This window comes from Onychostoma macrolepis, chromosome 15 (genome assembly GCF_012432095.1).
Source record: "Onychostoma macrolepis isolate SWU-2019 chromosome 15, ASM1243209v1, whole genome shotgun sequence".
Lineage (NCBI taxonomy): Eukaryota > Metazoa > Chordata > Actinopteri > Cypriniformes > Cyprinidae > Onychostoma > Onychostoma macrolepis.
The window spans coordinates 16,320,173-16,346,856 of NC_081169.1; the positions used below are offsets into that span (position 1 = coordinate 16,320,173).

Genomic DNA, 26,684 nt, shown 5'->3' on the forward strand with positions numbered 1-26,684 from the left:
GCCACTCCGAAATGCATGGTCAATCTAGCCGCCGCGCTGTTTTGTTGTGCGCGCATATACTGTGCATTACGGCGATCTTCCGCTGGTCTTTCGCCTGCGTTCACTCAGCCAATTTTTTTTTTTTTTTTATTTTATTTTTTTACTGCTTAACTTATACATACAAACAAGAACAAGGAAATAAGAGTAAAAAATAAATTGTCTAAAAGTGTTTAGTAACAACCTAATAATTATGGTTCAAACAAAATGATATCAAAATAACTGATGTTGAATTACCCTCCAAAATCTCATATCCAACCGGTTTTACTTGGCATTTCAGATAGTTCTAAAAAGGAAAGTCCCTGTTACCACAGACTAGTTTTACTTCAGATTGATAGTAAACCTTCTCAGGTTGTCACTCACCCAATATCAGGTAAGTCTGATGTTGCATTGCAAAATAAAAGCCCTCCAAAATCTCATATCCAACCTGTTTTGCTTGGCATTTCAGCTCTAAAAAGAAACGTCCCTGTTACCACAGACTAGTTTGATTTTGGATGGCTCTAAAAAATAAACACTCTGGTTTCACAGACCAGTTTCAATTCAGATTAACAGTTCACTGCCCCAGGGTGTCTCTGAACCAGTTTCAAGACGATCTGATGTTGCATTACAAAATAAAAGCCCTACAAAAACTCATATATGACCAGTTTTGTCTGATTTTGGATAGCTCTAAAAAAAATAAACTCTCTGGTTTCACAGACCAGTTTCAATTCAGATTAACAGTTCACTGCCCCAGGGTGTCTCTCAACCAGTTTCAAGACGATGCATTACAAAATAAGGGCTTTTATTCTGTAATGCAACATCAGATCGTCTTGAAACAACCTTTTTAGAGCTATCTGAAATGCCCAGGAAAATAACCTTTATATGAGATTTTGGAGGGCTTTTATTTTGTTATTCAACATCAGTTATTTTGATATCATTTTGTTTGAACCATAATTATTAGGCTGTTACTTAACACTTTTAGACAACTTAATTTTATAAGGCTTATTTAAAATACATTTTTTTTTTTTGAGATTATTAGAATAATATTACAGACAGTTAATCTGATATTAATTAGTATAGTTAATTTTCTTAATATATATTACCCTTACTCTTATTTCCCTGTTCTTGTTTGTATGTAGAAGTTAAGCAGAAAAAAAAAAATAAAAAAAATTGGCTGAGTGAACGCAGTCGAAAGACCAGCGGAAGATCGCCGTAATGCACTGTATATGCGCGCACGACAAAACAGCGCGGCGGCTAGATTGACCATGCATTTCGGAGTGGCGGCTGGCTTGACCGCAGTGTAATTACGGAGCTCCGCTGATCATGACTTTTCATAGTCGTGGTGCACGCGCTTAACTCAGAGTCAACCTACTTAGAGCTGAGTAAACTAACTCAGTTCAGCTGTTCTGTAACTGAAAACTCAAGAGTTTCCCATTTCAGAGTAAGTCAACTCTGAATTCAAGTTTAAACTCAGAGTTGGTTGAACCTCCTTATTGAAAGGAGCCCCAGATCTTTAGAGGGTGGTAAACATCACTCATCACCATAGCAACGCATGTTGTCAGTCAGTGTGCACTTTTCTTCGTCCTTGTGCATGTCAACTCCAGAAGGCCAATCTTTTGGCATTTCCTGGGAGAGGGCAATATTTGAGAGACAGAAAGACATGCATGAGAGAAATGCTTATAAGAAAAACTCCAGTCCAGCAGTCTGTACTTATTTCCTAAAGCTTTGAGTTACGGTTGCCTTCATCATCCACCTCTCTGCTGTGAAATCTACTCCTGATGGCTGATGGAAAAAAACACTTGCATCAGAATTCTGTTTTAACTCTCTATTGCATGCACTGACAAATTTCTGTTTATTGAAATGAATTTTGTGATGCTATGAAAAGAATGTTACATTCAGGACCAATGTTAGTGTTACAAACTTTAACTGCTACTGTACAGAATCGAATACAGTATTATAGTGAGTCTTTTTCTTAAATGTTAATACTACATTGCTTTTTTTAAGAAAAGATTTAGAAAAGTTTATTTTAAAAAGTGTTATATATATATATATATATATATATGTATATATATATATATGTATGTGTGTGTGTGTGTATATATATATATATATATATATATATATATATATGTATGTGTGTGTGTGTGTGTGTATATATATACACACACAGTCATGGCCAAAAATATTGGCACAATTGGTAAATATAATCAAAGAAGGCTGTGAAAATTAATCTGCATTGTTAATCCTTTTGATCTTTTATTTAAAAAAATCACAAAAATCTAACCTTTCATTGGATAATAAGAATTTAAAATGGGGGAAAATATCATTATGAAATAAATGTTTTTCTCAAATACACGTACCGTTCAGGTCAGAGGACTGGAATGACCAGCAGAAGCTGGGTTTTGTGCTCAGTGACCCATTTTTGTGTTGTTTTTGAGGTTTGTGTTTGGATTATTGTACAGTTGGAAGATCCAAACATGGCCCATTATAAGATTTCTAACAGAGTCAGTCACTTATTGATTTTTTATCTGTTGGTATTTGATAGAATCCATGATGCCATGTGTCTAAACAAGATGTCCAGGACCTCCAGCAGAAATATAGGCCCACAACATCAAAAATACAGCAGTATATTTCATTGTACACATGGGGTACTTTTTATCCCTGTGTTCACCAAACCCATCTTGAGTGTTTGCTGCTAAAAAGCTCATTTTTTAGTTTCATCTGACCATAGAAGCCAGTCCCAATTGAAGTTCCAGTCGTGTCTGATAACTGAATATGCTGGAGTTTGTTTTTGGATGAGCGAGGAGAATTTTTCTTGAAACCCTCCCAAACAACATGTGGTGATGTAGGTGCTGTTTGACAATTTTTTTTTTAAAGATTTTCTGACCCCGAGACTCAACTATTTGCTTCGGTGTGGTCCTTCACTTGGAAAGTCTTTAGCCACTCAAACTCTCCTTCTCACCGTGCATTAGGACGATATAGACACACGTCAACATAAAATGCAGTTTCATAACATTTTATGTTGATTGGAAATTCTTAATTATTAGCCTGATGGTGGAAATGGGAATTTTCACTGCTCTAGCTCTTTTCTTAAAGCCACTTCACTAATTTGTGAAGCTCAATTATCTTTTGCTGCACATCAGAAATATATTTTTTGGTTTTTCTCATTGTGATTGATGATTAAGGAATTTGGGCTTTGTTTTCCCTCCTGTTTATATTTCTGTGAAACAGGAAGCCATGGCTGGACAATTTCATGTTCATAATCACCCTGGTGTACTCAAAATTGTGAATATGAATGGGAATATACTTCAGAGCTATTTTACTCGATATTTTTTCTAGGGGTACCAATAATTGTGTCCAACATGTATTTGAGAAAACATTTATTTCATAATGATATTTCCATTTTAAATTCTTATTATCCAATGAAAGGTTAGATTTTTGTGAATTTTTTAAATAAAAGATCAAAAGGATTAACAATGCAGATTTATTTTCACAACCTTCTTTGATCATATTTACCAAGGGTGCCGATATTTTTGGCCATGACTGTGTATATATATATATATATATATATATATATATATATATATACACACACACACACACACACACACACATATACACACTTACAGTATATACATACATACTAGTAGTTTAAAAAAAAAAAAAAGGATGCACTAAATTGATCAAAAGTGAGTGTAAACATTGTCTTTTGATCAATTTAAAGAAGAAATTCTAAAGAAAAATGATATTTCAAATAAATGTTCATCTGAACTTTCTATTCATCAAAGTGTACCAAAAATGTATCATGGTTTCATACAAAAATATTAAGCAGCACAACTGTTTTCAACATTAATAATAATAATAATAATATTACAAATAATAAATGTTTCTTGAGCACCAAATCGGCATATTAGAATGATTTCTGAAGGATCAAGTGACACTGAAGACTGGAGTAATGGCTGCTGAAAATTCAGCTTTGCCATCACAGAAATAAATTACATTTTAAAATATATTACAATTAAATTGTACACAATATTTTTTTCACAATATTAGTTAAAAAAAAAAAAAAAAGAAATCTAATACGCCTTGGTGAGCAAAAGAGTCTTCTTTCAAAAACATGTAAATTACCTTTCCACACCAAGCCTTTGATTGACCTCTTACTTTTTAAATAATTATTTTAATATTGCTTTCATATGTGCATCATGTGCTTTCAAAATAAAGAAAATGGTTTCGTCGAGTCACCCTAGTAGCAACTTCATACAATATTGATTAAATCACTTTTTTCATATATATTTTTTTAATGATAAGGACACTTCATGGTCACTTTAACAAACATTGAAGCCAGTGTTAAGTGCGGTTAAATCCAGCTGCAACTCTCTAGGACAACAAAACCATTTTACTGAATTATCTGTTATGAAAGGACAGAGATGAACAAGTGTCCACGGATTCTGTGGATTATTTTGTGCACAGACGTCTTCCTTTAGGCATCCTGCACCTGCATTGTTTCAGAGAGCACATTTGCCTGATTCTCTCTCTCCCGATCATTATAAAGCTCCTTTATCATTTGCGCCAGAGAGCTATTTTGTCTTTTCTTGGGAAAAAAAAAGCTCTTGTTTTGACCGAAGCCACGGAAATGACCCTTCCACACATGTGAGCCAGAAAACAGGCCTGGAGCTGCATTTATTAAACCTCAGTGGGGTGAAGCCTTTGCCGTCACAATAGCTCCTGTTGCTCTCATGGCATCAGGTTAGCTCTCATCAGAGGTGGTAAACATTAGCTCCTGCATGTTTGATGGCATTTTCATATGGCCATCGATACCCTAATACTGTCAATACATGCTAACTTCTAGCCAGAAGGATGAATGGGCCCTCGGTAACCCGCTGTCACATTGTATAATTTCCTCATTCCCCCTGATGGTGCCGGTGGACGTCTAGAGTAAAAGGCTGCCTGATTAGTGATTAACATGTTTACAGGGGAAAATGGGTCCAGGCAGCAAGTCAACAAATGACGCTGACTTCACCAAGACAAATGGCTCGACGGCTGATGTCTTTTTAACAATATGCTCCGTTTGCCGCCAGACTGCTCTCTCTCCGAGCCGTCGAGAAGTAATGCGTAAAATCATAAAAATTGACAAGTGTGCACTTTAATTTTAATGCCGTTGGCCACAGATGAATGCGTTCACAATCAGACAATATCAGACGATACTGTTAGAAACTCATCGCGGGAGGCTAATGGCTCCCTTGTCAGTGTAGCAGATGCTGAAACATGGCGGGCTTTACTCTGGTGATCAGCATCGGAGGGTATTGATCAGTCATCCTTCTCCTGCAGAACGGTGCGGAAATCTCTGCAGACTTTTCATATAAACGTTAATGGTGAAGACAGATTTAAAATGGTTATTAATCACGTTCATATAATCACATTTCCTCACTTTTATGCTTAGGGTGGCATATTTTTGCATTCAAAAACAGCTTGGCGAAGTGCGTGAAGCGGATGCAAGTGGATCTCATGTATAATGTTTTAGTAGATCCTGCTTTTTTAGATTTTAGTAGCATTGAGAATATTATAATTTTTATAATATAGTTTTTAAAAAACAGTTCTATATATTTTCCAATTTAATTGTCGTTTTGAAGTTGTAATTTTTTAAGTTATAGGTGTTATAGTAGTTTTTATTCGTATATTTTCCTTTTTTGTAATTTAAATGTGTATTTTTCCAAGTTATCCTTTGTTTTTCATTTTTATCTTTTAAATTTTCATTGTAATTTTAAAGTTGTGTAATTTTGTTGTCTGTTTTTGACATTTAAGAAAATGTCTGCAGTTTTTATTTTTTTTTCAGTTTTAGTTATTTTAGTACATCAAGTTAAACTAAATAAAATGAGAAATGCTGCCTATGCAACTAGCTGTAATAAAAAAATAATTAAATTAGTCTATTTTTTCATTTAACATTCAGTAGTGACATTTTTTATGGTTTTAGTTTTAGTGAACTATAATAACCCCAAGTATTAAAAAAAGTAATAAATTACTTTTTAATTCAAATGTGTATGAAAATTAATGAATATGGCTTTAATTTTATATACAAACATTAAATCATCAATAATGGTTAGAAAAAACCCGCCCCCATGCTTCTCTTTTAGAAATACTAAATGGACAAAATGCAATGCAAAGGAAAAAAATTATATCAAGATTTAAAAAATAACAATAAAAGCAGTTAGACTCACCCAGAGTCTCCACAAAAACAATATAAAACAGGCTGTTACCTAGAAACATAATTAGCACATACAATCTCCATGTCTTCATAAAGCCTATGGTATTTTTATCATTTCACATGTTATAATTGTGCAATAAGGTGGTGGAAGTCAACTTCTTAGCCTGGTAACAAAAGGCAGCTTGAAAGCACATCACTTCAACGGCACAAGTCCACAGCACCATAGACAGACAGACAGACAGACAGGATTCCGTCTGATACAGCTGATACAGGTATATAACTTGATACAGCCCTGATATTAAAGAAAAAAGCATGTATGAATTAACATAGCACAGTTACCATTCAGACATTGTTTAACATTGGCTTATTATATTAAATGCAGCTGTCATTGCAGGCTCCTGGATTCAAAGTGACGATCTGGTGTGAGACTGGAAACGTTGAATACGGAAAGGTGAGAGGTCGTATGAGGGAACCTGCCCCATGGCCAACTGAGAGAGCAATTTCCCTATGATAGGGCCGAACTTGAAGCCGTGGCCTGTGGAGAAAGAATGAGAAAAAACAAATCACATTTGCTGAGAGGTGAATCATCATAGGATGGAGTTTACATTCATTCAATACACTGGCTAAAAGCAGCGCACCTCATGGGAATCTACAGTGGCCCCTCTATAAATAGCCATTATCTGTCATCCAGTGTCTGACTCAGAAAGCCTTTGCACGAGAGAGCATGGAGAGAGAGAAAAAACCCTCAAATCATGCTAGCACCATCACACCCACTGTCACAGGACATTTGTCTTTTGGGTGGGTTTTGGCAAAATGCTAAATTAAGAAAATTTATCTCCCTTATTGAAGAAAGTGGACTGTCAGAGGATTCATTATAGCATGGTTGTGTACATGCATGTTTTCTCTGGTGTGTTAAAAAGATAATTTTAGCTTAAAATGAAAATTCTGTCATTATTACTCACCTACATTTAATTCCATACATATCTTTTATTCTTTCACTGGAGCACAAAAGGAGACATTTGGAATAATGTATACTACAAACCGAATTCCGGAAATGTTGGGACGTTTTTTAAATTTGAATAAAATGAAAACTAAAAGACTTTCAAATCACATTAGCCAATATTTTATTCACAATAGAACATAGAGAACATAACAAATGTTTAAACCGAGAATAACAAATTTTACACTTTAATCCACTAAATGAGCTCATTTCAAATTTGATGCCTGCTACAGGTCTCAAATAAGTTGGCACGGAGGCAACAAAGGGCTGAAAAAGCAAGACATTTTGAAAAGATTCAGCTGGGAGAACATCTAGCAACTAATTAAGTTAATTGACATCAGGTCTGTAACGTGATTAGCTATAAAAGGGATGTCTTAGAGAGGCAGATTCTCTCAGAAGTAAAAATGGGCAGAGGCTCTCCAGTCTGTGAAAGAGTGCGTAAAAAGATTGTGGAATACTTTAAAAACAATTTTCCTCAACATCAAATTGCAAAGGCTTTGCAAATCTCATCATCTATAGTGCATAACATCATCAAAAGATTAAGAGAAACTGGAGAAATCTCTGTGCGTAAGGCAGTCGCGTAGCTACGGGTGGGCCTGGCCCACCCACTTTCATCTGTGGCCCACCCAAAGTTTGTAATTTTCCAAATGGATGTAATTTATTAAACAATACTAATAAACGTCTTATTTCACTGTAATTTTATGTATTAACAATATTAAACGCTTGTTTTTATGGTCAATTACAGTTTCTTAGTTTTCCCTCTTCCTATATGTGCATATCATCACACGCTTGTCAAAATGATGATTCGTCCGTTTCTGTTAGTCCCACCCACAATGTTATGTTTACGACACATGTTTACGACGTAAGGATATAATAGTAAAATGCGCGCATTTGTGAAGTTAAATTTGAAAATAGCCTAGTGAAGCAAAAATAAATCAGATAAATTCTTTTAAAAAGTAAAAGTATTAGCAATTAATCCGGACCGTCTGCAAATGAAAGCTGACAGACCACCAGAGGGTGTTGGATTTATCGATCGGAAACTTCTGAACCAAGTGTGTTTGAAACATCATATTAGCATAGGTACAGTGTTTGATCTGCTAAACAGATGCGTCCTTTGTGGAAAGAAACACATAAACATTGTGCTAGATCCTGGTCGCCACAACAAACTGCATAATTTGCAGCTGCGCACATTTCTGCGGTCCTTGATGTGCGTGAACTGACAGAGACGTTTGATTATGAAATCAGCGAAGCCACGTTGTTTCACACTGAGGTAATTGCTTTTTAATAAACTTCCTTTAGTTAACGTTAGTTAATGCATTAACTAACATTAGCAATGCATTTGTTACCGTGTTTATTCATCTTTGTTAACCAGCTCAGGCAAATGTTAACAGATACAACTTTTAATTTTAATAATGTCCTATTAGTAAATTTTGAAATGAACATTAACATAACAAATTACTAATGTTAATGCTTTAGAAGTACTGTGTAATGAACCTTGGTGTTGTATTTTATGTTGGCAATTTGACATGCAGTTTTCATATGCTACACACCTGGCCCACCCAGTTTTATGTAGGCCCACCCACTTAAACATTTCTGCCTACGCTAGTGGTGTAAGGGACAAGGACTTTGTTGGATGCCCGTGGTCTTCGGGCCCTCAGACGACACTGCATAACTCATTGGCATGATTCTGTCATTGACTCTATCATGCAAAAAGGAAGTCATATGTGAACATGGTCCAGAAGCACCATCATGTCCTGTGGGCCAAGGCTCATTTAAAATGGACTGTTTCAAAGTGGAAAAGTGTTCTATGGTCAGACGAGTCCAAATTTGATATTCTTGTTGGAAATCACGGACACCGTGTCCTCCGGCTAAAGAAGAGGGAGACCTTCCAGCGTTTAGTTCAAAAGCCAGCATCTCTGATGGTATGGGGGTGCATAAGTGCATACGGTATGGGCAGCTTGCATGTTTTGGAAGGCACTATGAATGCTGAAATGTTATATAAAGGTTTTAAAGCATATTCTCCCCTCCAGACAACGTCTATTTCAGGAGGACAATGCAAAACCACATACTGCAGCTATTGCAACAGCATGGCTTCGTAGTAGAAGAGTCCGGGTGCTGAATTGGCCTGCCTGCAGTCCAGATCTTTCACCTATAGAGAACATTTGGCGCATCATTAAACGAAAAATACGTCAAAGACGACCACGAAGTCTTCAGCAGCTGGAAACCTATATCAGGCAAAAAATGGGACCAAATTCCAACACCAAACCTCCAGAAACTCATAACCTTGATGCCCAGACGTCTTCAAACTGTTTTGAAAAGAAGAGGAGATGCTACACTATGGTAAACATGCCCCCGTCCCAACTATTTTGAGACCTGTAGCAGGCATCAAATTTGAAATGAGCTCATTTTGTGCATAAAATTGTAAAATTTCTCAGTTTAAACATTTGTTATGTTATCTATGTTCTATTGTGAATAAAATATTGGCTCATGTGATTTGAAATTCTTTTAGTTTTCATTTTAGTCAAATTTAAAAAACGTCCCAACATTTCCGGAATTCAGGTTGTACCATTTAAAAGTTTGGGGTCAGTTTTATTTTTTGAAGATGTTTTTGAAAGAAGTCTCACCAAGGCTGCATTTATTTGATTAAAAATACAGTAAAAACAGTAATATTGTGAAATGTTATTACATACCTGTTTTCTATTTATATATTAAAAAATGAATTTTATATTCAAAAATGAAAATTTTCAGCATTACTCCAGTCTTCAGTGTAACATGATCCTTCAGTAATCATATGCTGATTTGGTGCTCAAAAAAAAGCTTATTATAAACGTTGAAAACAGTTGTGCTGTTTCACATTTTTGTGGAAACCGTGATCCATTTTTTTTTCAGGATTCTTCAATAAATACACAGTTTAAAAAGAACAGCATTTTACTGTTTATTATAAATTGTACAATTGTCTTCACTGTCACTTTTAATCAATTTAATGCGTCACTTCTGAATAAAAGTATAGTCTAACTGACCCCAAAATTTTGAAAGGTAGTGTAAATGTCCATATTTTACATGCAATTACAATGAACAGAGACTTCTGCTTCTAAAGGAATGTAAAAAACACCATAAAAGTATCATGAAATTGGTCTATATGAAACATGCACTATATTCCAGGTCTTTTAACAGTTTTGTGAAAATCTTAATATCAGTCCGAACTCTCTTTTTAAATTTCATGAGATATAGTAATATCTGATTCATGAACAATGTGATTTTCTCTTTAATAAATCAGCTGATAGTGTTCACAAAACTGACCTGGTTTTCAAATTCAACTCATTGACATAATGATCAAGTCAAAATGATTAACTGTACACTGGAGGGGAAGATTATGAGTGAATAATGATTTCATTTTGGTCTGTTCCTCACACAAAGCTATTGTATGACTAGTCATAGAGACTGCTTTTATGATACTTTTCTGAAGCACTGACAGCTTTAGTCCCCATTTATTATACAGTAGCTACATGGAAAAGAACAACCTGTGCAATCTTCTGTGCTACACAGAAGAAATTAAGTCATACTTTAGAGTAAATGATGACAGAATTTTCATTTCCGGGTGAACTATCCCTTTAAGGCAGAGATGGGGCTGGCTAAGATGTTTAAAATGCACTGCATTCTTCTCCGACGCTCTCGGCTCTTGCCTTTGCGGATTGGGTGGCCGTTTGAAGTCTGCAAGGCTGGGCTGTGAGTGGATATGGCTCTGACCGGCAAACAGTCTCTGTTCTTCCTTAAACCCCACTGATGTGACTGGGTATCCATGGCAACCGGAGGGCCTTGAGCTCAGAGACAAATTCTGGGTGGAAAGAGGGGCAACTTCCCACCCAAAAGCTACGGTCTGTGTGTTTGCCCCTGAAACGAATCCAATTCGCACCCTTTAGTTTTTCCCAAGCTGCAAATACAACAGCTGCGCTGAGGGCAGGAGAGCAGCGGGGAGGCGAAACGCTGTCATTATGGCAGACAATAAAACGAGAAGAGGCAGGGAGAGGTTAATAGTGAGCATTCCTCCGCTCCTATCGGAGTTGTAATGTATTATTAAGGCAGAAGAATATATGTCATAAATCATTAGTGCGCGACGTGCCAGAGCATTGGGACGGTACCGGTACAGTGAGGCAGCCACACAATGCTTCCTGTGACACCTCCTTTAACCAGGACAATGTGTTACAAGATGAATAGCTACACCGTGCCGCCACAGTAGCGCTCAGCTGCACTGTATTTTTCTAACCCCTTCCTACCAAACGCCACTCTCCGCGCCCCATGCTGCTAACCAGTGCTTCTCTGAAGTGATTACCAGTGGAATTTAATTAGCCCCATAATTAGTCTTAGGAGGAGGTGATGGGAACAGATGGAACAAATGCCAGGTGAGCCCTTTGGCCCCCTGAGAGGCGAGTTTGGGAGCACGCAGGACCCTGGGAGCAGCAACCGCCTTTAATTAGACGATAAAAGGGGCCCGCACTGGGGGCTTCGCTTCTTGTCCTTCACTATCGCCCTGTTCCCTTCCCTCATTAAAAAGTTCGGATAGCTCTTCCAGTCGACGTGAGCACGTGTGGCTGTGTTTTACAGGGACGGGTGTGTGCCGAGTTCATTAGTGCTCGTACTGACCTGAGAATCCTGCACCGATGATGATGTTGCCGTAGGTTGGGTGGGAATCAAGGACGAAGTTATGGTCTGGTGTGACCTACAAACAACCAAGCAGGGGAATGTTAAACATGAAGACTGGATGGTAATTATTTCTGCAAATATTTGACCTTTTTGTACACTGAACATGCACGCGGCATGAATTATGAGCACTGTTTGAACTGAACTTAAAAATGAAAAAGCTGCTTAAGAGATAAGCCACTACATGCCCGAAATTGCTAATGAACAAATTGACTAAGTGATTTAGGAATGACAAACATTTAATTGAATGTCTAGTTGGGGTGTACGATACCATTTGAAAGTTTGGGCTTGGTAAGATTTATTTTCTTTTTAAGAAATTCAGCAAGAATGCATTAAGTTGGTCAAAAGTTACAGTAAAAACATTTATAATGCTACAAAAATTCTTTCTGTTGATAAAAAGAATCTTGAAAAAAAATCTGACTGTTTTCAACATTGATCATAATAAGAAATGTTTCTTGGGCACCAAATCATCATATTTGAATAATTTCTGAAAGATCACATGATACTGAAGACTGGAGAAATGGCTGCTGAAAATTCAGCTTTTCCATTATAGGATTAAATTAAAATTTAAAATATATTCCAATCGAAAAAGGTATTTGAAATTGTAATAATATTTCACAATATTTGTGGTTTTACTGTACAAATAAATGTAGCCTTTGTGAGCATAAGAGTTATTTCAAACACTTCAACAAAAAAATAAAATGTGGAAGATGACAGCTCTGTGCATCATACTACTAGGTAACCGTTTTATACGGTTCCACTCAGTTTTTTTCAGTGCTTTAACACTGAACTTTATCTCTGCGTTCTCACCGGCGTTCTGTGGCTCTACTGACAGGGCAGTCAAGGGCAGTTTCTAAAGGATTTAGGTTGTGTTGCATCACCGCAGTCCTTTTCCATGACTGATGTGATTGTACCTTGCATTTGTAAGCTGTTTGTATTATTTTTTTATTTCAACCATCTGGATGGAAACTTTGTTTGGTCATGCGGAAGTTTACAGAGCAAATGAAAATCTGCTCTGAAAAAACTGACTTTTATTGATGTACTGATGCATTAAATGAGAGGCTAACACCACGTCCCAACCAGATGAGATGTGGCAAGCTTCCCATGACAAGCAATTTGTCTGTCCACACTGAATGTGAAACCGCAGCGTGATGTGACACAATCACAACCAATCAGAACATCAGGGTTCCCACTTTTTTTGACCAGTGAATTTCCATGACCTTTCCAGACATTTGTGATGACTGAATGTTTTTATTTTTTTTAGAAATCATCGTAGAGATTTTCATTTGATTACCAAGCATCTGTCAGCATGCATCTGTCAATAATTTTTTTTTATGATGATTCTCATTACTGTAATAGTCATTTTAATTTTATTACAGTAAATGATTTAATGTTTTTTAATTTGAAATTAATTTTTAGTGAATAAAAACAATACTATATAGATTTAAAAATGTAAACAATAAAAACTTGAATTATATTATATTATTAATAATATATTATTAAATTATTATATATTAATGACATTTCAAGGCCTGAAATCATAATTTTCTTTCTAAGACTTTTTTAATGTTCACTGTAATATACAGGACTTCAGAGGATGAGATTTCACTGTGAACAGGAAATAGATATTGAAATCAAGCGACCCACAAAATATCCTGTCGTGGTCACATCTGATTAGAACAAAAAGTCAGATTTACATGGAAGAAATAACTTTAATGGTTTGTCACCATATCAGGTGTGTCTGGTTAAGATATGCTGTAGTTCTGAGTGTCTAGAACAAAAAAATCAATTTAAAACCCAAGTAGAGCTAAAATAAATGGCTTGGTTCAATTCCAGCAACCGTTCAATCAAATGACATGTCAGAATAAAATATGAGCCATGCATTCAAATATCTTTCTTCTCTCCACACGAGAATGAAAGTTTGGTCCAGACACACAGTGATGGCACCTGAGGACAAGTAATGAAGCGACTCACCGTGTACATGCAGCTCTCCACCACAGCAGGCACTGGCACCAGCCCAGGGAGACAGCGGGTGACGTAACGCACCAGAATATCGATGTCCCCTCTATCCGTCTGTTTATCTCGCTCATCCGGTTCGGTCTCACTGCCCATGTGGTAACACACCTGCTCAGACACATGCACGCACACTATGATCCATAAAAACAATCTGACCTATGATACATTACGGATCTGTGAGCCACCGCTCGGTATGCTTGGAGGAGCAGCAGATATACGTGCAGAAGCCAGGCCCCAGCGACTGGAGCAGACATAATACATCTAACATGACACAGCCATCTGTGCTCTCCCATTCAGCCTTGCTAAGTGTGATGAGACTGAAGACTCCTGCTGGGCTCTCCCGCATACTGAAACCGGGCCATTAGTACTGGGAGAACAGACCAGAGGAGAGTGCTGCTTCTCTGCTTTTGTAAAAGCATCGAGGTCCATGGATCCTTTCAGAGAGCTATAGAACCTCTCCTGTTTGGGCTTGCATCTGATGCACTCGAACTCTGAGTGGAGATGCGTGCTGTATATACATGAAGGAATTGTGGATTAATTAACAAAGAATGAAAACTATGGACTATTAGTCTCTGGTGGCTTTTTTATGAGATGGTCTGTGGTACATACTGATATAGCGGTTTAGGACAGGCTATATCTATTGTTTCCACGGAGAAGTGGTCTTTCAAATAAAAAATATTGGGCAAACAGGAAAGCAGGCTAAAGTTGTTGTTGAAACTGAAACTTTTTTTTTTTTTACATTTTTGTCACTATTTTTAAGTGAAACACGGTGCGGACAGGATCCAGGGTCATTTGATTCTATTCTGATATAGTAATTATTCATATTTTTAATTTGTTTTGTTTTATATTTATACATATATACATACATATACTGTATATTTTTATATATATATATATATATATATATATATATATATATATATAAACTTTTCTAATTTTGTTAAGTGATTTTGATATTTTTGTAATTGGTTATTTATATTTATATTTAGCTTTGTTTTTATTTTAGTTTTAGTAATTTTACTACATATCTCAGATAGATGCCAAATTTCATTTGGCTTAATTTTGTGCGTGCAATATTTTCCTTTTATTGTATTTTAATTTTAATTCAATGAACAAAATTATTTTTAATATTTCATAGTTTTACTAAATAATCCAGAATGACGCAAATAAGACTTGAAAATAAAACTGAGCACCATAAAGTTAGCCATTAGGCCATGACTTTAATCAAACCTGTTCTTTTAAAAACAGCATCCCTCCTGTCACTCACCTTCATTAGCCCAGGATACTCATTGGATGGAAGGCCGTAAATATCATATTCCCCCTCTTTTGGCTCCATCTCTATAAAACATGGGAAACTCTGGCTGACACTGTAGGTGCCTGGGATCTTCTCCTTCCAGTAGCATACGTTAATCTTTACAACCTGCCCAGAAAAAAAAACTTTTCACTCCAAAGAACAAGCTCTTACACAGATTATTTTCTTTGTGCACAAAAAGTATTCTCGTAGCTTCATATAATTAAGGTTGAACCACTGATGTCACATCCTTTCTGGGCCTTGAACATTTCAGTTGTGTTGCTGTCTATGCAGGGTCAGAAAGCTCTCGGATTTGATCAAAAATATCTTCATTTGTGTATGAGGATGAATGAAGGTCTTATGGGTTTGGACGACATAAGGGTGAGTAATTAAAGACAGCATTTTAATTTTTGTGTGAACTATCTCTTTAACTCACTTTAGAGTAAATGTAATAAGCAGCAAGGAATCGCTAGCTCAGAATAGTACAGCCTGTCTTCTCATTCAGAGACCATAAAAATTCACCAGTGCACAAATTCATTGCTCATATATTGTTGTGCTCACCCAAGCGCAGACTTTCAAGCCTGTGCTATCCTGAAAAATGCAATTCCAATTCTAGGTCCAATTCGGAGTTTAACTAACACAGAATTCTTTTTCCATCACTTCTCTCGTGGCGTGTGACACATAAGAGATCTCGGTGGACTGGAGGCTCTGGGAGCTATTTATAGGATCGGGAGGTGAGTATAGGGTGGTTTCTGTGCATTCACAAATAACTCACTTTTCGTTCTGCCCAGGGGTGTAATCCAGATCAATCTATATGTGCCTGTGTGTGTTTCACAAGCTGTGGTTGATAGTCAGTATGCCTTATATATTCCCATGCTTCCATTTTTCACAACCTGTTTTCCAAACCCTGACATTTCACACTGATGTATTGTTCCATGATGCTTTTAAAGAAGAAAAGAAGGAGAGTAAATGGATGGTTGGGAGAAAGAAAGAAAGAAAGAAAGAAAAAGTGAACAAACTAACTAACTAATTAACATACGTACGTAAGAGAAAAAGAAAAAATGGATGGATGGGAAGAAAGAAGGGGAGTAAATGAATGGATGGATGTATTGGATGGATAGATGAATGGATGAAAAAAACAGTAAATAAATATGGTAAAATAAAGAGTGTAAGCAGGTGAAAATTAAACAAAAGGATGAATAGCTGAAAGAAATAATGTGAAAGAAAGAAAGAAAAAGAAAGAAAGAATTTGTGTAGGTGAGAAAAATTAAATGGATGGACTGAGGGATGGATGGCAGACAATTGGGGAAAAAAGGGGAGTAAATGAATAAACAGATGGATCCATGGATGGATAGGTGGCCGGATGGAAGAAAGAAAGAAGGGGAGTAAATGTATGGATGAATGGAAAAATGAATAAATGGGAATGAATGAGTAAACAGATTAAATAAAGAGGATAAATAGGTGAAGAAAGAAATATAACAAATGGATGGGAGAAAGAAAGAAAGAAAGAGTGTAGGTAAGGAAAACTAAAAAGATGGATGAATGGATAAAAAAGGGGAGTAAATGAATAAACAGATGGACGAAATAAAGAGGGTAAATAGGTGAAGAAAGAAATCAACAAATGGATGGATGAATGAAATAATGTAAAAGAAAGAAAGAAAAAGAAAACAGAAGGCGAGTAAATGAATGGATGAAATAAATTATAAAAATTAGGTTAGTGAATGAAAGAATGAAGTGGAAGAAAGAAGGTAATTAATTGAATGAATGAGTGAGTGAAAGAGGGGTGGCTGGATATCTGCTGAACCTTGAGCGGGAGCTGCAGTCCTGTGTGTGTCAGTAGAGTGTTGGCCCAGGGTCCCGCAGTGATCACCAGACTCCTCCCTCTGTACACTCCAGAGCCCGTCGTTACAGTGACCTCCGCACCAGGCCTGATGTCAATCACTTTCTCCCCGTCCTTTATCACACCCCCACAGGACTGAAACAGCCTCTGAAAACACACAGAGACCAACAGATTCAAAATCAATCTGACTACAGCAAGCTCAACTTTACTGCATAGACAAAACTTCTTCAAAACACTTCATCTATGACAGAAAATCCTAATCAGAGCAGTGAGGAGAGACTTGGTTCAAATTTAACAGGGGCCAGTTTGACACAGAGGGATGTCAGCGGGGATCAGTTAAAACTGGAAAAAGCTGGTCAGATTCGGGCAACAGATAATGAAAGAGTTTCCTTAGTGAGAGCCAACAGGGAGCTTATCACTGCACACTGTATCTGCTGTAGGCAGAGCTTATTGAATCCAGAGAGGCATTGTGTATAAAAGTGCATGGCCATATTCCCTAGATAGGGTGTAAGGAGCCTTTAACAAGCTAGTTTGCAGCCATATCTTATCTTTGAAAGCTTTAAAAAGCATGGTGAAGGCTACACTGAAGTACAGTTATGCACACAAAGAACATTGCTCAATGCTTTTCTGACATTGAAAGTTTAAGAGTTTTCACACAGAGATTTATTTCCACTGTATGCTGAATTTCACAGCACTTGCTTAAACTGAACTCTTATCTGAGAATAAAAAAAATAATACTTTTATTAATTACAAAAAGGAAAATCTGACGTCAAACAAAACTCATATCGATTTTTTTTTTCCATTTGTATGCCTCTTTTTTTAACTGCTATGGTGAGCTAAGATGATCTACTGACTCCAATTAAGAGAAAATCCATTTCAGTGATAGTTCTATGAGAATAGACACAATCGGTCCAAAGCGGGTTTTGGAACGGTTGCAAATGTATTCATTTTGCATACATAATTAGATGAGCATCTGATAGCTTTGAGTTGCCAAGCTAAATATAAGATTGATGTGTGACATTCCAACGGCCTCCCAGAGATGATTTTAAATAAATATTTTAATAAAATGTTTCACTAAAACAAGAAAATGTCTCATTGTACACTGCTGTTCAAAAGTCTGGGATCAGAGAAGATTTTTATTTGTACCTAGGCTGCAATATTGTGAAATATTATATAAATAAAACACTATTTTGGTGCTCAAGAAATATTTCTTGTTATAATCAATGTTGAAAACAGTCGTTCTGCTCACTATTTTTGGGAAAACTGGCACACTTTTTTTTCAGGATTCTTTGAAAAATAAAAAGTTAAAAAGAAAACACCTATTTGAAATATTATTTTTTATGATACATTACAAAGTTACGTTAGTTAAGTAACATTTTTTTTAAGTAAGTTATATTACAAGTGTTTTACTGTCACTTTGGATCAATTGAACACATCCTGAATATAAAAGCATTAATTTCTTTAAAATCAATCAATCTTACTGATCCGACACTTTTGTACAGTAGTGTATGTGATCAGCTGACCTGCACAGCTCGGAGGGCTCTGTCCGCATACAGCACGCCAGCAAAGGTGTCTATCAGTGCTCCGTTCCCATCAGCGAGATTCACATTGGGAATGTGCTGGCTGAATTCCTGCTTCTCCAGAAACACTGTGGGAATCTTGTGCCTTTGCATCGTGGCCTTTAGGCGTAAGAAACCCTCTCCGTTCTCTGGACCCATAACCAGTACGCGTGTGCGCCTGCGAGGAGAAGTTCATAAGACGACCATGTTAAACAGCTGTACCTTGATTTAGGTGAAAGTGCTTAGAGGCATGTATAAATTGTGCAATGTGCCGTCCGCGCCTGCTTGTGATGCAGGTGTCTTAATGTGAGGAGTTATGGCAGTATGGATGAGAGGTTGGGAACACAGGCTTTAAATCAACAATGTGTGATAGATGGTCGTGCTGTTTTCTGCGGATACTGTTTTTCAAGGCCTACTTCATCTGCCAGCCATCATGATGCATGGGCAGCATAAGTTCACAGGTCCAAGTCATTCATCAGAGATTTTTATGACTGAATCCCCCGCTGTATGTGTGTGTGTGTGTGTGTTTGATTGGGGATGCTGAAAGAAGGACTCCATGTCACATTAGTCAATGCCCTTGTGCCTAATAACAAAGAGGCGGGTCACATCATGTTGGGGCAAGATCCTTGCTGAGGTAATTTTAATACCATCTGAATCAAAACTGCATAGAACTTTCTCACAACCTTATTGTTTCTCAACTACCGAAAATTATAATCCTGTCCCGGTTAGGAACGTCCATAATTGCAGCATCCTCATTTATTTTGACCTTCGCTGAACACTGTAACTAAAGCTAAATTTGTCACTGCACTGCCTGTCAAATATTTATTATGGATTTTGACCTTTTTGGCAGCTCTCTGGGTAAAATAACAGTTGGTGGTTCAAGCTGCCGGCATCCCATCTGATGTAAAAAGAAAATTAAATCACTAAGAGTCAGAACAGCCACTGTAAGAATGTCAGGTGCGATCTTCACCATAATTAATTCAATCTCTTGATTATATTAATAATATTGTAATATTTAGAAGCGCCCTGGGCAAAGTGGTGTTTTGGACAATATCTGCTTAAATCTGCATCATTTTGCAAGGACACTGCATTGCTAATGGACAACATAAATTATGTAACTATTTAATTTAATAAGTAAAAAAATTATTCAAAACAGAAAAATACTAGGTCTATGTATAATAAAACATCTCTAAACTGTGTTCTAATTGGTCTGTTATATAATAATCTTAACTAGCAAGCAATCAATAAAGCTATAAAGGTGTGCTGAATCGACAATCCTCAGGAAAAAAAAAGACTGATGTGTATAAATGTTTCTTGAGCACAAACTCAGCATATTAGAATGATTTCTGAAAGATCATGTGACACTAAAGACTAGAGTAATGACTACTGAAAATTCAGCTTTGCCATTACAAGAATAAATTACATTTAAAAACACACACACACACACACACACAAAAAGCTATTTTATATCGCAATAATATTTCACTGTTTTTACTGTAATTATGATCAAATAAATGGGTCCATAGCGTGGATTGCCCTGATTGACATTATGCAATCAAAAAGAAAATCATTAATGCTGGTCTTAAATGATAATTGCAAGTCACTTTATTGCATTTACTCCAAAAAATGAAGATTTATTCTCCAAAACTCCACTTTGCAAATGACTTTCCACAACCACCACTTCCACACAAATGACCCTCTCGTCTAAATAAATACTAATCCTGTCCAAATCAGTAATATTTTTAATAACTGTAACTTGTTTGGAAAGCAAGTGTCATCTTAATAGTACAAAGAAGAGAACAAATCTAGCATTCTTTAAAATCTTGCACACATTTTTCACTCGCTGCCTGGCAGTCTCTGAGATGCTCAAGGGCACAGGTGGTCTCTCATCAGGACCCATCATCCGTCAGAGAGCTGAGATGGATAGTGGCGAGAGAAGAGGAAGGCGCCTGATTCTGCATCAAGGCTGAGTGGGCTTGATCCACTCGTGATCCATTACACCTCTCAGACACTGTAAAAACAAGTGCGCCCCATGGTCTGTTGATGATCTTCAGGGACTAGAATGAAAATGCTCCTTTAAAGTTATGGGTGAGGGCTATGACAGTCTGCAAGTTTCATTGGACAGTGTCTGCATGTTGCTTTGTGGAGAAAAAATTTCATCATTCTTACTTGGATGCTTACAAACACTCACCTGTACAGTTCAACACCTGCTTCTCTCTCAAGCTGAGCCCAGAGCTCATAGCTTTCGTGCATCATCTGTATGTAGACATCTTCCTCATAGGTTTTCCGTATAACCCTGGTTTGGCCATGAGAGCTCCCTCTGGAGTGGGGCAAAACAAACTGGGGAGAAAGAAGGAATTCAAAGAATACTGTCATAATAATCCCACTGGACTTGCATTGCCTTGCATTGTTTTAATAATGACAAAAAAAAAAAAAAAAAAACTACCATAACAGTCAAATCCCTATATGCAAAAATTAATGCTGTCTCTTACATTTATTTCATTCTTTAGGTGAGTATTCTGCCTTTATAAATTTACTAAGAGTTTTTATGCTGTCATTTAGAATTAAGTGATGAATCATAACAAGACTGAGCAAATGATTTAGAAATACTGCACCGACCTGCTCCAGCAGTAGAGTTTTCTGCTTGTTTTTGGCCAGCTGATAGGCAGTGCAAGACCCCTGGATCCCTGCGCCAACGACGATACAGTCGTACACTTCAGACGACATTTCCAGCTTTAATTCTCTCTCGTAAGATTTTTCTGAAACACAAACACGTCGAACTTGCATTAACCTCCTTTCAGCCTCCAAAGTTCAAAGTTCTCCGGTTTCAGTTATGTAACCATGATCAGCTGAATGTAAGACCCACATTCAGGGTTTACAGCAGCACACGGAAGTTTTACGAACACTTAATTCCTTGTGGATATCGTATATACTAGTCTAGAAAATAAGTTATTTCAGACAGCCATCAAGAACAAGATTCAATAGCCTATACACCATGACATAGCTTAATTACGTCTCTGACACGCGGTATAAAACAATCCAAAGCTTTCTGAGTAGTATGAATTTTATTTGTTTGTTGTAGTTTTAGATTGTTGCAGCCATGATTTAGTTCATAAAAACTTTTGACTTACTTTTTTAAAAATATCTTGGCTGAAAATGTGCATAATGTCAATCAGGGCAATCCACGCTATGGACTCTAGAAACCTTAATAGTGTATTTTAAAGTATATTTTAAAGAAAATCTAGTTCCTACATTATTTTTCTATACATCGACTCACAGGAGTCTCTAACCTGGAATATGCCCTTTAAAACTAGTAACTTGAAGCGGCGCTGCGCAGAATGATCACTGTATGACATCAAAGTACCGCGAGAGTGATAAGAGAGCAGACAGATCCTATGCATTCAAAATGCTCTCGCGGTACTTTGATGTCATACATTCTGCGCAGCGCTGCTTCAAGTCGAACGCGCCTATCGATTCAATGACCCATTCATAAAGAGAGTCACTTGCTTCGTTCCTAAATGAATCAGCCGTTTGAACGAATCGATTGAATGAATGATTCAGTGACAAAGACAGTGGGCGTTTCTCAAACGGAAGGCTGGATCCTACCGAGGCTGCGTCCTTCTTAGTTCAGTCCTTCAGAGTCTTGTAGGCTAGACTCCTCCTCAGCATATAAACGCTAGATTGAGACGTTCTAGTAAGTGCGCGAGGCTACGTCACATATGTTCCCACCCTTACCGTCACGGCACAAAAACACTAATAATACTTAGTTTTGGAAAAAAAACCTTTGTATTACAAATCTTTATATTATTTGGCTTTCTATTAATGCAATACAATGAAAAACCGCCATCTATGATCTCCCTGTGGCATAAATTATTGGCAGTTTAGCATTTAGTAAGTAATTTACACCAAAACAAAAGATAACATCTATCCTTTCATGTCCGAAAACATTATTTTTGTCTTAGATTTCATAATAAATTCAGACAAGCTCAGTACGGACTCGTTTTTCGTCAGTTTATTTTCATGAAATGGGTACAAAGGATTGTGGGCGATTGAAGGTTGCGGAGGATACATCCCATGCATCCTTCAAATTCAGCTGAAAGAAGGACGCGAAACGAAGGCTGTCTTCCGAGGATCCTTCCGATTGAGACGGCCTTCAGCGACGTTTGATGAGGTGGCAGCCGAGATATGCAACCTTTGTAGGATGCAGCCTTCCGTTTGAGAAACACCCAGTGACTTGATGCCACTTACTGGCGGTTTCTGTTTCATTTTTAAATTATAAATTGAGTAATTTAAATCATTGAAATTTCTATATTTAAAACATTAATCGCATAACATTGTTATTATGAGATGCATTAATGCCACCTCTGAGTCTTGTCAAACATTTCTTAAATTCTGTAAATATGACTTAATGCCACTTTTGTGCTCTTCTGTGCCGTGCAAATATGAATTGTTGATGCTGATTTCATTTGACTGGAAACTTATTCTTCCTTATTGTATCTTAATATTTTAATTTAATTTATTGTTTTAGCTTTATCTTTAGATTTATAAATCTGTTTTTTTTTTTTTTTTTTGGCAAAGCAGATGACATACATTTAAGTTAGAAAAATGGCATTACAAAGGTAAAAAAAAAAAAAAAACTTTAAGGAGTCAAATATCAATAGGAAGGTTAATTTCTGGGTCATTCCTGGGATTCGGTAATATTTCAGTCCCCCAGAGTTTCTAAAGTGGTGGTTCACCCAAACGATTTATTAGAAGCTTTTCACAAAACTTTGGGATGCCCATTATAATTAATAAAAATAATTACTGCATTTTTATATTTTTAGCATAAAATAATGTCTTATATCTATCTTAAACCAAACATTTTGTCATGTCCCTGAGTTTGTACTTAGAAAATTATTAACAAAATGTGCATAGTGTCTGTGATTTTTGGCAATAATGTAAGCATTTACTTACATTATTGCCAATAATAAAAATATTTTTCTAAAAAAAATGCTAAATATTTGATAAAAAACAGACTTTAAAGTTATGTCCCTCAGTCTGAACTCAACCCCGTCACACTAACCATTCTACACCATTCTAATAATTTAGTCTCCACTCATATGTGACTTCATTCAGGTCTCTTTAATAGTGGTGCAGAAAATGGTTAGTAGTATCAACCCGTCATATAAAATTAAGATGGAAAATTATTACTTTTACAACATTTTATTTTAATTCATAAGTATATACAATGTGTTTATTTTATTGCTGCCATATATGGTCTACTCTCCTATGCTACATGAGCAGCAGTGGCCACAACCCCGTCACACTCAACCCCATCACAAATATATGTATTTCTCATTGTTACAGGGTTGAGTTATTTGCTTCATTTATTAATAATTTTAATGAAAAAATATAAAATAGTCATGGTTTCAGTAAATATACTCCAAAACATTGACAACTCATATTTTTGTTTTAAATAGAATTTTTGACGTAATATGTCCACTTAAACGTTGACAAGCATCATACATCAGAAATTGTGCCCACATTTGCAGCAGAAAGACAATGTTGGCCATGCAGATATGTTGACCCAGAAACAAGGGGACAATATGAGTGAGAAACAAAACCAAACATTTAAATTTAAGGCAATGTATCCCTTCAAATGTGTTACAGTCTTCAACCCCATCACACCTTGTCACATTAATATTTTTAGAAAAATATAGGGAAGACAATTAAGAACAAAAGTATTTCTTGCTGATTACTATCTGACGTTAAGGGCTAAAACAATAAAATTGTGGTTTTAGTTAAAATTTTAAATTAAAAATATTTTTTACAATAATAAAGACACTGTAGACACACAATTTGTGTATTTTTAGCTTCAGTCCTATAAAAAAGTGAAAATTATGATAAATGTTATCATTAAATTGTTATCAGGGACACAAGAGCAGTAGGTAGATGTTTGTTTTATAACGATTTCTGTGTAAAATCCTTTTTAAACCAATCCCATTTTGTCCGTTATGGGGTTGAGAAAAAAAGGTGTCTAAAGCTGAAAAAAACTGAAAAAATAAAAGGTCTTTAATGCCTGAGGTGGGAAAGTATGATTTTTTTTGAGATATGTGCCTAATGATGTGGGGTATTTAGAAGTTGAATCACATGTAGTTGAAAAACCCTCAATGTTTCGGATTATTTGTTTGCTTAAAAGGGAAGTTACTCTAAATTAATACATTTTATAATATATATTGAACGGTTGTATAAAGCAATATCGCAGTCAAACACTAAGCTAATTTTTGTCTAATACAATTTAATGATGCAATACATTTCAAACATGGAGAACATAATGTCTTGTTATGGGTTACGTGCTCAAGGTAAAGTTTTTTTTGCTTGCCAGTTGTTTGTTGACAAACAAGAAACGGTTTCAATGTGCTAGTTTTGCGCAATATAGTATACTGATTGTTAGTACTATCGATAATAAATGTTCGCTTTAACGCAATCAGGTCAACAAAAGAGAGTTGAAAGACTGAAGGGACAGGTGACATGAGGTGAGTGAGATAATAGTAAATGGGTCGTTCCTGTTATGTGTATACAGTACATTTAAGTTGTTTTGCAAGTGTACTTGAGCAGATAAATATGAGAACAGGCCGAAACAAAGAGGGAGTGCTGTGTCTGGCAGGGTTGTGACTGGGTTCCTATGTGTGTGACATGGTACTGTGGAGTCAGTGGCAGGCCGAGCAGATGGATCCTGTGGATGGTCAGGTCTGGAGAGGGTCAGATGGTCCTGCCCCCCTGCCGCCGAGGCCTGTCACGGACAGATGTAGTCTGATCTTCCCCACAGAAATGCTGGTAGAGTGTTTTCTGTGTTTAGTATGCAAACAGGTTTACTGAAGGTATAGCTTATTTTAAAGAAATAGTTCACACAAAAATCAATGCACTATAAGGGTTCGAACAGCTGATAAAAACATCACAGTAATCCACAAATGACTTGGAGTCCATAATCCATAAAGACATTAACTGTAAGGCAGGTATGGCAAATGCTTTTCCCTGCTAATATGACAATGCTTGACTAATGTATATAATCAGATCTGATTTGATTTCCAAATATTAGAGATATTTATTTAGCCAACATAATTAGGATTGGCTGCCTGTAACTGGAAACTCGTGGCAGAAGGACGTGCATCTGACAGAGAGCTATTGTGTTGTCATGCCGTCTCGGCTTGATCAAGACACCCCCTCAGTCTCATTCATCTTCGGTTGATTCTGTTCACTCTCCAGCTTTTGAAGGACGGCTCCAACATCCCAATTAACCCCTCTCTTCCCCCTCAGCTTGTTAGGGTGGATTTGTGCTCCATCAGACCGGTGCTCTCACAGAGATGTATCAGCCTTCCGAGACATATCTGGAAGCTTATTGATTTTGGCATATTATTTTATGAGTGGGAGTTGGGAGGCTGTAAATGGTGAACAGGCTGTTTCATTGTTTGAGCTGCTAAGCTGCTGCATAATTACATCGGTGACCGTAAAGCCTGCTGACTGAGCTCACAGCTGGGCAAAAACACAGCTAGTGAAATAAGATGGTGCCTCATGCTCTTTATGAGCCAAGGCCTTGCTGGGACCCCAGAATCACCATCTGTAGGCAGGGAAAGTTTATTTCTTGAAAGGCCTTTTGTGGCATAGGCACGTACAGTCTCCCCATGACATGATGTATGACAGGCCTCTTAAGCATTTTAAGGGTTTACTGCCTGGCTGTACAGCAGTGTTTAAACTGCAGTGTCAGGACAATCTCATGAACATCACCATGTCTCAACATCAATAACTATTTGAGTGGAGAAAACGATGCTGCAAAGATTTTACTGCCTGTGGGATAAAAGTGCTGTCACACCACTTCTAGTGATGCGAACTCATCAGGGAATTGCTGCATTTTCTTAGCTCCGTGGAAAGGTAAAAGCAAATTCCATGCACCGGAAAACATTTGTTGGCCAAAACTAAATAGTGCTATAGGCTATTATTTGACACGTATCTGTATTTTTACATCTGTGTTATTTTTTTTCAGCAGCCTTGGTTCTGAAAGTGTTTTTCCCATAGGGATTTTTTTT

At 36.7% G+C, this 26,684-nt stretch overlaps 1 protein-coding gene across 3 annotated transcripts; it reads right to left on the reverse strand.

Moving 5' to 3' along the window:
* Nucleotides 1-4,378: 4,378 nt before the first annotated feature.
* pipox (pipecolic acid oxidase) lies at nt 4,379-22,266 on the reverse strand. 3 transcript variants are annotated; one of them, XM_058798996.1, is made up of 9 exons: nt 22,228-22,266; nt 21,241-21,380; nt 20,813-20,961; nt 18,586-18,799; nt 17,027-17,209; nt 15,199-15,351; nt 13,890-14,039; nt 11,859-11,934; nt 4,379-6,752 (listed from the first exon to the last, which is right to left on the reverse strand). In XM_058798996.1, exons 2-9 carry the CDS (start codon nt 21,346-21,348, stop codon nt 6,622-6,624), a joined length of 1,164 nt encoding a protein of 387 aa, XP_058654979.1. In that variant the 5' UTR covers nt 21,349-21,380; nt 22,228-22,266; the 3' UTR covers nt 4,379-6,621. The 3 variants fall into 3 exon arrangements, with proteins under 3 accessions (XP_058654979.1, XP_058654978.1, XP_058654977.1); XM_058798995.1 differs by lacking the exon at nt 22,228-22,266 and adding an exon at nt 21,753-21,925; XM_058798994.1 differs by lacking the exon at nt 22,228-22,266 and having other exon boundaries at nt 4,380-6,752; nt 21,241-21,443.
* Between the last annotated feature and the right edge of the window lie 4,418 nt (nt 22,267-26,684).